Below are 13298 nucleotides of genomic sequence, written 5' to 3'. Positions count from 1 at the left end.
TCTTTGCATTCCCGTATACATTCAATGAATGTGGGAATGAATGAACAAGTAATTGCCACATTATCCATCTCTATTTTCTCTCATGCATAGTTATTCTATCACTCCTTAGTCTGTTTTTCAGAAAAGATTTCTTGGGTACATCCCTGACTGACTCACTAAAAAAGTCCTTTGCTATTTTTTTCTCTTGGCTGAGTGCAGGTTGCTATTAGCAATCACAGAGCATAAATATCTGTCCTCTGTTCCCCCCAGCAGCTGGGCTCTTTTCCTTGGAAAGGCTCCAGCCAGTGTTTTCATATGAACTGAAATCCATGGACCAATATCTGGATGCCCTAAAGATACTCATTCCACCACTGTCTCAAGTCACGGGGAGCTGTCAGAAGCAGCAAAAGCATTAGACCCAGAGAACACTGGAAACCCCACCACCCTGGGAATACTGCCTCACAAAGTAGAAGGTTTTGTTGGCCAATTGCATGAAATAAAAAAACTACTGCTCTTTAGCTTTTGGGTTGTTTATGTATTTGTTTATGCTCTTACTTAGCTATCTATTTATTTTTAAGCATCATAGTCAAAGCCAAAGATCCCAGCAAACAAGCCAAATCTACAAACAGCCAAACCCATGTCATCTTATCCCAAAGGCTCATATTTTAAAAAGCAGAAGGCTTGTTTAAATGAAGAAAGCCAGAGTTGGGGGAGGTCTCAGAAAAGAGGGATCAGGATGAAATGGAACCAGAGGTAGCCCTCTTCAAGCAAACCATAACCAAGTTATATGCTAAACTTTGTGCCAAGTCCTAGGGATTGCAAGAGCAAAGTGGCTCGGCCCTCAGGAAACTCAAGGTCCAGAGGAGATAAATAAAACAGATCATAGCAGATAAGTGTGTTCAGAGAAACATATAGAAGCACAAAGAGAGGGGATGCAAATCCACCCCAGAAGAGGACAGCAAAAGAGAAATAATCTTGGAGGAAGTGGTATTTGAGGTGAAGCTAAAGAGAATAGTAAATATGGCTTGCTGAAGAAGGAAGCAGTGGAAGGAGCTGACTACCGGTGACACTTCAGTGCATGGGGGCAGCACAAGCAAAAGCATGGAAAGGAGGAACCTTGAGGGAGTGTGCTGCCTAAAGAAAGTCATAAGCAATGGTACTGGAGACCCGATAAAGGGCCAGATCCTGGAGCACTTTCTTTGAACTTTTAGGGAGGCACTGAATACCTAAAACAAGTGAATGTCAGGCTTTCACTTTAGAGGCACTACACTTACAGTGAAGGCTGATCCGCAGAACAGAGAAGGAAATCAATAGTGTGTGTTCCTTGTTTCTCCTGGGCACCAAGCTAGCCTACTTTTCCTAGCTCCCTTGCAGTTAGCTGTAGAATGTGGGCAGATAATGTATGCCACTTCCATGATTTGCATTAGAAACCTGCCCCATGATCTTCCACAGGCTCTTTCTGCTTCTGCAGCAACCTTGAAAGTCACATGTTGAAGATGGTAGAATGATAGGATGGAAGGAGTCTGCATTTCTGGAACATCACATGAAACTATTCTCTGAGTGAGAAAATATTTACATTGTATCAAGCCACAGAGATTTTGGCCATGATTCTCCTAAACATGAAGTTATAGCAGTCCAGTCAACCATAAGCTCAATAAGGGCAGAGGCTGTCCTCTTTTTTTTTTCTGACACACGGCAGGAATGAAATATCTTTAATGGATAAACCAATAACCTGGTCAGAGAAGCTGAGAGGATGAACTAGAAGATATTGATAGGAGTGGAGAAATAAACTAGACTCAAAACATATCTTAGAGGGAAAATTAGCAAGATTTGATAACTAATCAGTTATGAACAGTAAGGAAGAGAGAGGAATCCAGAAGGGTTCCAGTTTGGAAGAATAGGTAAGTTATAGTATCACCACCTAACACACAGCATGCAGCGGAAGGTCACATTTGAAGAGGGAGGTGTGGTCCATTTGGATACATTGAGTTTAACATGGCATTGGGATAGCCAAGTGGAGATACACTTTCGGCATGTTGTAAAAACGCATAAAAGGTGTGGATGGAAATACACTCATTTGAGTTAGCTGTGTAGAGGTGATAAATGATAAGGGTGAATGAATACACTCATTTGAGTTAGCTGTGTAGGGATGATAAATGACGAGGGTGAATAAGGTTGAACAGAGAGAGCACTTGAAAGGACAAAGGTAAAGGGTGAATCACGAACCATAGGAATAGCATTAAGAGTGGCAGGGAAGAAAGATAAACTCCTGAATGAGACCTACAGGAAGTGATGCAAAGGGCATCCAAAGAAGTTGGAGGGTCAGCTCCCAGAAAGGAGGCGAACAGAGAGGCTGAAGAATGACAGAGTAATCAACGGGGTTTACAACTACCAGAGAAATTTTGTAACATGAGGACTGGAAAACTGCTTATGCTGTTTGGCAATTTGGAAATCGCTTGGTGACCAGTGTGAGATAAGTTTCAGAAGTATAGGTGCCATTATATAATTGCTTTGAGGAGTAGAAGGAAGATGAGCAAGTAAAGACAGTAAGCACTAACTGATATAGGAGTTAAAAAGAAATTATTTAGGCAGGTAGTGAGGGAAAAGAAGCCCTCAGTAAGGTTTTCCTTTTAATGAAAAGCAGCTCCAAAATCATTTTCTTTTCTAGCAAAGAGCAGACTGTAAAATCCAGCTGCAGACAGACAAGCAAGCTAGAAGCTTGCATGGGTGAATGCTGGCAGTTGTGTCAATAGGAAAAGGCTATCTGGGAGTAGGGACGTTCAAACGGTGGCTCTGTCTTCCCTTTTCCTTTCCAACCGCCTGTGCAGTAGGGAGCAGACAACATGGCGCCAGCCAAGTGGAAAGTCTATTTGCATAATAAGATTAGGGTAGGGCAGCCAGCTTCCTGGCATGTTATGTAAACATCACGCCTGGTCCAACCAATCTTTGGGTCCTATGTACATCAGATACTACCTCCTCAAGCCTGTCTATAAAATCTGGTGCACTCTGCAGTGGGCCAGAAGTCCCATTTGGGCACCCCTCTCTCGCGCAAGAGAGAGAACTGTTCTCCTTTTTCTTTGTTTGGCCCATTAAACCTCCACTCTTAAACCCACTTCTTGTTGTGTCTGTGCCCTCCATGCCCTTGGTGTGAGACAATGAACCTCGGGTATTTACCCCAGACAATAATGCCGCATCATAACTACTCTTTCAAACATTGTATGAAGGAGGAAGAAGGAAAACCGATGATGTCTGGAGTTAATCTCAAGAGAAGAGATTTTGTGGATTTTTTTTGTTGATATTAGAGCAGTGATGTCCAGTACAGTAGCCGCTTGTCCTGTGGCTACTGACCTGTTGAAATGTGACTAGTTCCAAAATGAGAGGTGCTGTGAATTAAAATTTACACTAGAGTTTAAAGACTTAGAATTTAAAAAAAAAGAACATAAAATATCTCGAAAATTTTTTATATGGAATACAATGAAACATAATAATTGAATATATTAGGTTAAATACAACATTTTATTCCAATTGTTTTCACATATTTCTTTTTGACTTTTTAAAATGTGTCTGTTTGAAAATATAAAATGTATACCTGGCAAACATTACATTTCTACTGGAAAATGCTTAGCTGGAGCATGCTATAGGTGAATAAATAATAATAGCAATAATAATATCTATGGCAGGCAGAATTCTAAGATGGCCCTCAGGATTCACTTTTGTGGCATCTTTTCCTCTTTGATTCTGAGTGGGCCTCCTGAGCATGAAGGGTTATCACACCCTTGAATAGAATACTAACCAGGAGACTTTGAGCAAATCAGAGTGGGGATTACTCTACATGGCTCTGACCTAATCAGGCGTGTCTTTTAAAGGAAAGAATCAGACAGCTACTACATCGTGGCCTCAGAGAATTAGTAGTAAATTACTATTGAGATGGGGGCAAACACTTGAAGGAATGGGTAAGAGCCCAGGCTCCTGGGAAGAAAAAAGTAATGTTTGAGGAAAGTACAGAAATGCTAGAAAGTGAGGGATCAAGGCACCAAAAACCCACTATGCCTACTTCATCATGACTATGTGGTGACACAAGCTGCTGTGGGAGTCATTCTAACATGTCTGCCTTTACAAGAGAGCAATATCATGCAGATTGCCACAGTTTATGATTGACTTTAAGATAAAATGTTACATCGAAAAGTTTGAAAAAAAGCCAGAAAAATAGCATGGTACAGTTGTTACTGAAACAGAAATCATGTTTGCAAACTGAAGAGACTATCTAATCTTCCCTGGTATTATTTGAGTCGTGTGTGTGTGTGTGTGTGTGTGTGTGTGTGTGTGTGTATGTGTGTGTTCATTTCATTTAAGTCTCTAAAAGTTGGCAGTAGATGAGCTGAAATAACTATCATTTTGAGAGATGTAAATGATTATTTGCTGTCAATCTCAACTAAAAAAAATAATACTTCTAAAATATGTAGGTTTTTTTAGACTGTACAGCTAAGATGAAGTGAATTCTCATCAGTGACTACATTAAAATTAGATCACTAAAAACTTTCAGCCTTTTGCCTCAATGGCTATGCCACCGGAAAGAAAGGTCCACAATATCAAGACATGGAGTATTCCTTATGAACGTACCTGGAGGAAAATCCCATCCCCTATGTCTTCCTAGTAATTAAAACAATGGGTAATAAAGCTACTATCATAGAAAAAGAGTTAACAAGTTGAAACTACTATAAGAGTCAGATGAAAATGAATTACATCCTGGTTCAAGTTGGAGGAAGTAGGAATGCCATTACATAGCTAAACTCTGGGCAATTAGACTGATAAACAATCATCAGCAAACAGTAAAACTGCATTTGTATTCGTGTATACTGACCAGGGCAGGCATGTTGATAACTTGGTAGTAAACACGTGCCTAAGACAATTCAATATTAAAGCTCAGATACAGAAAATCATAGAAACTCAAGTCATTCTAAGAAAGTATCATTTTGCTCAGAAAAATAGTCAAAGAAAAGAGCAAGTCTTCTATATGTAACCAACCATCCTCTTAACTCACAGAAATCCCACCAGAATACCCTAAGAAAGGAGAGTCGCTTAAAACCATTAAGTGAAGTCAAAAGCAACCTTCTACTATGTCTATAGGAGTTGACTATGACACTTCATTCTGGCCTCACTATGGAGTCACCTGATAGCTTTTCTGGCCCTTATTTTATCCCAAGAATAATGTCCTATATCTGCATTTCTTCTACTCTGATGACCAAGGACTATCTTTATTGTTTTTCCAGGCTTGCCTGCAAGTATTAAACATGGTCCCCACTAGCTTCTGATCACTGGACTCAGTTGCGGGGCTCCACCTGTGTTATGATCTGAGTATTGGTGTCCTCCCAAAATTCATAAGCTAAACTCTAATCTGCAATGTGATGGTGTTAGGAGGTGGAGCCTGGGAGGTGATGAGGACATGTGGGCTCCTTTCTCATGATTGGGATTACTGACCTTATAAAGGAGGCCTTTGAGAGCTGCCTTGCCCCTTCCACCATGTGAGGACACAGCTAAGATATACAATCTATGGTACCAAGAAACAGGTCCTCATCAGATACCAAAGGTGTCAGCCCCTGGATTTTAGACTGCCCACCCTCCAGAACTATAAGAAACAAATTTCTATTGTTAATAAGTCACTCAGGCTACAGTATTTTGCTATAGCAACCCAAACGGGGTAAGACAACCTGAAAGGTCGCAGCCAGGTTGTCTGGGTCCACAGCTTGAACTCTGATGCATCTGCTACAAATGTGGGCCACTACATAACTGAAATGCAGTCTAATCCCTGTATTAAAAATTTGGGGGAACAGAGCAAATACTACCTTACAAATTAACAATATAACAAGTGTTTGAAAGGCAGGTGTCACATTTTAAAGGACAACAGTTGATTGACCGTGTTATTTGAAAGTCTTTATAATGATCAGACACATTCTTCAATCACCCTTCTTTTAGTTCATGTTATTAGGTAAATTGAGAGGCTATAAAGAGTCCTGAGGCTTTGCTCCAAAGGGTAAGATTCATAAATACGAATATGTGCCTTTGTCATATGAAGAGGATCAGGCTCTTTTCGTAAACATAATATAGTCATAAGCTGAAAACTCACTTAACTGTTATTTTCTACAAAAGGAAATTTAAGCAAACATGGAGTTTTCTTGAATCCCATTCAGAGGGTTTTTACTAACGGCAAAGCATAAGATCCTGTGATAAGGCAGCTTAACTTCTGAAAAGGGTTCACTGCACAAAAATCTAGAAGGATCTAATGAGCTATGAATGAAGAGGTCTGAAAAAACTAAAGCTGTACACACACACACACACATACATATACAATACCAAATGTAAATATGTATAACTACATATGTAAGTATATATATATATATTCTTTCAAAATATAGCAAGAAAATATTTACCTTTGATAAAAATCATGAAATTAGTAAAACTCTGCTATCTAAAATAAAAATAGAGATCCTAAAATATAATCCACTAGAATTTGCTGGTGTTCTAACTACTTTCCACTGAAAATCTTTAGTATTCTATGGGAATAAAATAAAATTTTGGTGAGGTCATGGCATCAATGGGCTTCTAAAGGTGCCTAATTTTTAAAATTGAGAAAAACTTAACGGAACCAAAGAAATGTAGGAATACTTTTAAATCACTACTAAAACCATAAAATGTATATGTATGGCTGCATATATAAGTGAATTTATTAAATCTAAATAATCATTTAATTGCCAACTCTTATGACAATAACAGTGATTTAAAAGGTTTTACTTGAAATGTATCATTTTTAAGCCTTCACACCTAGCAGAAGAAGGAGGCATAATCATGTCTTTCTGTTTTGGAGATGAGCAAACCAAGACACATGGAGGTTAAATGATTTATCTGATTTATTATGATTTATGTCATAGATGGCAGAGCAAAACCATAACCTAAGTCCTCAGATTACAGAGATGTTGCTTTCATTTTAAAAAAAAAAAAAAATCCCTAGGCATCGTGCTAGGCTCTGAAAAGATTCTAAGAAGAATTTGGTCCAGCTACCATCTTTAAGAAGTTTAGAGACATCAAAAACTCACAGAGGCAATGGGTATGTTAATTAATTAGAAAGATGCAAAACAGTATGTTTCCAAAGAAAAGAATGAAGAAGCTACCAGTAGGTGCACATTTAAACTGGATAACAGAAACCATGTAGAAATGTTGGAGACAAACAGCTATGAGGAGTTCTACAGCTCTTTCTACTCCATGTTATCAGTCTACCCAAGAATCTGTATAATATGCAAAATCAAGTTCCTTTCCAATCTCATGCCCTTAGAACTACTCAACCTCTTGCAGAATTAAAATGAGGATGTTATACATGGGTTATTGGCACGAGTAATGAATGCTTCTGCTTTAATATTGGTTAGGAGTTTCAATTATAATCAAGTAAATGAACTTACTTCGGGAGAGATTCTCAAGGGCTTTCCCCAGCTTCTTGCTCTCTTGAAGGATGTGATTCAATTCATCAAAATCACGGCTTTGTGGTTTAGTCCTCCAGTTCCACTTTGGATGCTCTACTGACCTTGGCACTATGTTTAAAAAAAATGGTAATTTCATAAGCATGCTACATAATGACACAAACTGACCATTCACCATTATGTGAAAGATTGTACCAAGATCAATGTATAGAATAAAAAAATGTTTGTCTTGAAGATGGTTTTCTTGTGAGAAAACAGAGGGGAAGATATGAAGCCAGGTTTAAAGAAAATATTTTAACTGAAAAAGTAAAGGGAAGTGTGGTGGAGTTTATAGAAAAAAGAAAAGTCAGGTATTGACTTAAAACTAATCATTTCTATAACACAGAGAGAAACGCACAGGCAAAATGTATTTTGTATTATGTCATCAGCTTAAAAAAACACTAATTCCCTCAACAGCAACTGGTAATTATTTAGTAAATATTTTTAGGACATTCATAGAAGGCTAAATATATGTATTTATCTTCATGTCCCCCTCAAATTCCCACTAAAATGACACTATAGTGAAGGAATTTCTTTCCTCAAAGAGTAAGTTGAACAAGCAGAGAAGACATTATTAGGCAAGAAGTAGCAATATATTTTGAGAGAAGATGCAAAATAGATGGATGAGTGGTAACTGGATTTCACAAGGCAAAGAAAACTGAAACCTAAGTCTCTGAACAGAGTGATGCTAAGAAAGTCAATATCTCACACCATTTAAATATTAAAGCTTCAATCCAGGAGGACAATGTCAAAGTAATAATAATATAAGAACTTAATTGCTTTTCAGATTTAAAGGGCCCATTAAATGTCCAGCACAAGTCAAGGCATATTTAAAAACATGTTTTAATAGTGCAATAAAGAAAACAATGTAAAACTTTTCAGGGGCAAAAATAGTAAATCAAATTAATACCAGACTTCTCAAAGGTAACACTTGGCCTAAGAAGACAAAGAAGCAATTCCTTCCAAATTCCAACTACAGAGTACTTCTTAGAACTGTATACCCAACTAAGGAACTAATTAGGATACTCTGAAGAACTGAAAAAGTTATCTTGCAAAAGCATTCTTTTACAGAAAGCTCCTACTGGAGGTACTCTACCAAAATAACCAAGTAAATCAAAAACTGGCAAGACTTGGATTTCAGGAAACAGGTGACCTCCCACTCTCCCAATATGGAAAAGGAACAGGGAATTCTCAGGAAGATAGTGAAAGACAGTCTAAAAGGCAGCTGAGAAGTCCAGAAACCAATGAGTCAAACATGGAGCAAGAGGACAGAGGGCTACAGAAGAGAAGTCTCTAAAAATTTTTAAAATAAAGAATAAATATAAAATAGAAGTTAAGTTTACTTGTCTCTGATCATATTGAGAAGGTTTAACTCTTTGGGTAGAGTTTGGCAAAACATTAGAGATGGGTACATAGTAAACAAAGCAAGCAGAAAAGCAAGAGAACTATCAGTTCTAGAACAGTTGGACATCTAAGGCTCAATCATGAACAATATTAATTAATTAGTCATAAGAATACCAATGTAGAGTACATATTTAATCAACATTTGAAATAACTGCATTACTATGCAGCCAGGATGAGATGGAGGCTAGAGTTTGGAGCACAAGGTATGAAGGATGTCAAGAGATAATGCCTCAAATTTAAAAAGGAAGAGAACTTTATGTTTGATTGTGTAGATTTAGGGACCAGAAGCAACATCTAAAAGAGGTGAAAGTGATTGCAGGTTAGGAGCCAAGTTGGGTAGAAAAAAGGACACTACTCTCTCAGTACTACTTTTTTTAAACCATGTACCATTATGTTTTGATAAAAATAAAATAAATTTTTAAAATATTTATATGGTAAGGACATAGGAAATAGTCTCCACCTAACGAAATATATCATTCTGTCACCTTTTTAAAAAGTAATCTGGCAATATCTATTACGATGAAAAATGCACCAGCCCTGTAACCCAGCAATCTTATGTCTGGCAAAGTCATCATAAAGAAATGAAAGCACCTGTATTTAAATACATATGTACAAGGTTGCTCATTTTCGCAGAAAGTGCAAGACTCTGTTTATTTTAGCAAATATTTTGTGACCACAAAACCCTGTTAGTAATTTAAATGTCCTTCAACAAAGGAATGGTTTAATAAATTATCTCACATTCACATTGCATGCAATTATTTAAAAGGGCAAGTTAAATCTAAGTATATTACCATAAAGATATTTCCACAGTCCATTTTATTTTTATTTTTATTTTTAGTTGTACAAATATATAAGGTATACATGAAATTTTGTTACATGTACATAACATGTAGCAATCAAGTCACTGTATGGCTTAACTGTGAACAATGTTAATTAATTAACTATAATAATATCAACATAGAGTACATATTTAATGAACACTTAGGGTGTGCATCGACTGAGTACAGTACACTTGTGTTAACTATAGTCACCCTACTGTTCTATCAAACATTGAATTTATTCCTTCTATCTTACCATATGCTTATATTACCCTTTAGCCCACTTCTTTCATTCTCCCCCATGTCCCAATCACCCTTCCCAGTCTCTGTTATCTATCTTTCATTCCCTTACCTGCAAGGGATCAGCTTTATTAGCTCCCACATATAAGTTAGGGTATGCAATATTAGTCTTTTTGTGCCTGGATTATTTCACTTAAGATAATAACCTCCAGTTTCACCATGTTGCTGAGAATGACATGATTTCATTCTTTTTTTTAATGACCAAGTAGTATTTCATTGTGTATACGCACCACATTTTCTTTATCCATATATCCACTGATGGACACTTAGGTTGATTCCACATTTTTTCTATTGTGAATAGTGCTTTAATAGACATGTGAGAGCTGGTATCTTTTGGACATATTGTTTGCTTTTCCTCTGGTAGATACCCAGTAGGGGGATTGCTGGATTGAATAGTGGTTCTATTTTAAGTTTTTTGAGAAATCTCCATACAGTTCTCCATAGTTGCTGTACTAGTTTACCTTCCCACTAACAGTGTGTAAGAGTTCACTTTTCAGCTGGGCACGGTAGCTCACACCTATAATCCTAGCCCTTTGGGAGGCCAAGGAGGGCGGACCACGGGGTCAGGAGTTTGAGATCAGCCTGGCCAATATGGATAAACCCCATCTCTACCAAAAAAAAATACAAAAATTAGCTGGGCATGGTGGTGGGCGCCTGTAGTCCCAGTACTTGGGAGGCTGAGGCAAGAGAATAGCTTCAACCTGGGAGGCAGAGGTTGCAGTGAGCCAAGACCATGCCACTGCACTCCAGCCTGGGTGATGGAGTGAGACTCCATCTCAGAAAAAAAAAAAAAAGAGTTCTCTTTTCTCTGCATCCTTGCTAACATCTATTATTTTTCTTTTTAATAATAGCCAGACAATGCATTTTAAAATAATAAAAACACATTGCTTAAGAACATGTACAGCTTAAGGTCACTTTTATGCAGCAAACCAACCCATCCATATCGTATCTGCTAATGAGTACAAAGAAAAGACTATACGAAGATACAAACTATTTCTAGGGGAGTAGAATTTGAGGGGAGACAAGTGAAGGAGACTATTTCTCTTTCTACAGGTCTGTATATTTTACATTGTCAAAATAAATAAATATTCCTTCTGTAATTTAAATAAACCTAGAAATTAACAATTGAAAATGAATGCCGCTGCCTCATCTGAGCTTCTCGGTTTAAGGGACCCTGGGACAGGGATATCAACTAAAATTACTAACACACCAGTGTGCTAGCAGCAGAGAGTAGACACAGTGACCATGATCAATCTAGTAAACACTTCCAGGCCCACGACTGCTACCTTACAGGCCATTCCCCATGGGAAACCTATGGAGGAACCTAGGTTTAAGAGAGAGAAGTTCAGATGAGGGAGTGGAAAAAACAATATTTGTATCAGATTCCTTAAAACTTTGGCACTTTTGTTAACCTTCTTTGAATAATTAATCTGCAATCTGTATCACTACCTTATCTGATTTTCTGCTAATTACTATATGCTATCAAGGTCTCTCTTTATATTTTCTTTTTAATTTACAAAACAAGAACTCAGGTTTTTTTTCAAATCCTAGTCAATATCCCGAGATATCTACCAGACACAGCCCAGCTTCCCATCATCCCAGCTGAGTCCAGCACCTGCAGACCTACCCAATGAATGCACCACACGGGCACGTCAGGTGAGGCCAGCAGAACTGGCCAGTCTACACACAGAATCATGAGAAACCACAAGTTGTTGCTGTTTTCAGCCACTGAGTTTTGGGAAAATTATATGCTGTACAATAGAGAACTAATTAATACCGTACCCAAGAACTTTTCCTTGGCAACTTCTGAGAGGAGCTGAGACCAATTTCTTGTGATGTTTTTGTAGCTTGTGACAATTTGATACATATAACAAATCTTGCATAACTTATCATGGGAATCCAACTAGGACAACCAAAGCCACGGTATAATCAGGATCTAATCAGCCATGCTGGGTGATTTCAAAAGCTGTTTTGATAAGTAATGGAAAGAAATTTGGGAAGTCATTTGTCTGATATACTGTCTTTGGATAAGAACATCTCTAAACTTTTCTGATAGATTGAAAACCTTATTTAAGTCATACTACATCTTAAAAGTAAAGAGTTAGCATTCAAAAATGTTTTTAAAAATATCCACAGGGAAAATGAGAAATAGAAGAACAGTATCAACTGTCTAATAAAACCTGTAGAGGAAGATGACAGAATCTGAGATTCAAGAGAGTCTTTGGGGTCACTGACGCAGAGCTCACTCTAGTGCAGGAGGCCACCCACAGCACCTTGCAAATGGCTTTTCCTCAGTCTTCCCCGAGGACACTATGTTACAGAGCAGTCTATTGTATATTAAGGAGTGCTAATTTTTGAACAATTCTTTATTATAGTCATCAAATTCTAACTCAATATGACCTCCACCAATAGTTTCTGTGAGTTTAAAACAAATTTACTGTTTCTTCCACATAACATTTGAGATACTGTCTATACATTTCTTTTGAACCAAAATAACTTTCAACCTTGTTTTCTAAAATTTAAAAAATGTTAATGTTCTTATCTGAAAGTTCTCCCCAAGTACTTTACTTTCATTTTAAATATGCCAGGAAATATCCCCAGTACTTCGGTTATGAAATACTGAAAACTGATTATATTGAGATAATTACTTCATGTCTTCTGCCTTCTGTATATCCATATCATGATTTTTCAGCTATTGTTCTCCTGTCCTCATTTTTTTATATTTGTGTAGCTTGTACTTTCTATACATATATGTATGTATATACTCTCTTTTTTCCCTAAAATTATAATGACAGTCTATAAATATCCAGCTATTTATCTTTGTATATTCTGTGCTAAATGCATCATTTAAAAAAAAAAAAAAAAAAAACCCTGAGAAAGGCTCCCTTAAATTCAAAAATGTAAACAAAACAACTGAGAGTTGATATCAACTTTTGGTTTTAACCTAAACCAGCATATTTACCTCACTTTTCTCATCTGGATTATAAATTTGAAATGGTTATAAAGGATCAGCATTCACTATTATGCACAGCACAGAATATTGATAGACAACGTCTTTCTTGTCATTTCTGCCAAAATTCTACTCATCATCCACAACCATTCCACACAATAGGTAACCAGTAGAAATACTTAATATTACAAGGTAAAACCTTCATCAAACCATACTTATCTTATCTATGACACATAACTATTGAAGATTGATACTATAATGCTACCTTGCAGATCTTTGTCCCTATGCCAGCTTGTATTGTATAACTGCTATTTTTTGGTTATTTGAAAGTGCCAAAAC

At 37.2% G+C, this 13298-nt stretch overlaps 1 protein-coding gene across 2 annotated transcripts in view; it reads right to left on the bottom strand.

The window, feature by feature from the left end:
* C8H8orf34 (chromosome 8 C8orf34 homolog) overlaps window positions 1–13298 on the bottom strand; it is a 477522-nt gene that overhangs the window by 340964 nt on the left and 123260 nt on the right. The window contains exon 4 of one of the 2 annotated variants that reach the window (XM_003902840.5): window positions 7431–7559. The exons of the other annotated variant lie outside the window; for it this stretch is intronic. Coding sequence (XP_003902889.2) covers window positions 7431–7559 — 129 coding nt within the window. The remainder of the gene's footprint in view (window positions 1–7430; window positions 7560–13298) is intronic. 2 annotated transcript variants of the gene reach the window in all.

This window comes from Papio anubis, chromosome 8 (assembly GCF_008728515.1).
Source record: "Papio anubis isolate 15944 chromosome 8, Panubis1.0, whole genome shotgun sequence".
Classification (NCBI taxonomy): domain Eukaryota; kingdom Metazoa; phylum Chordata; class Mammalia; order Primates; family Cercopithecidae; genus Papio; species Papio anubis.
This window is presented reverse-complemented; position numbering and strand designations above follow the sequence as displayed.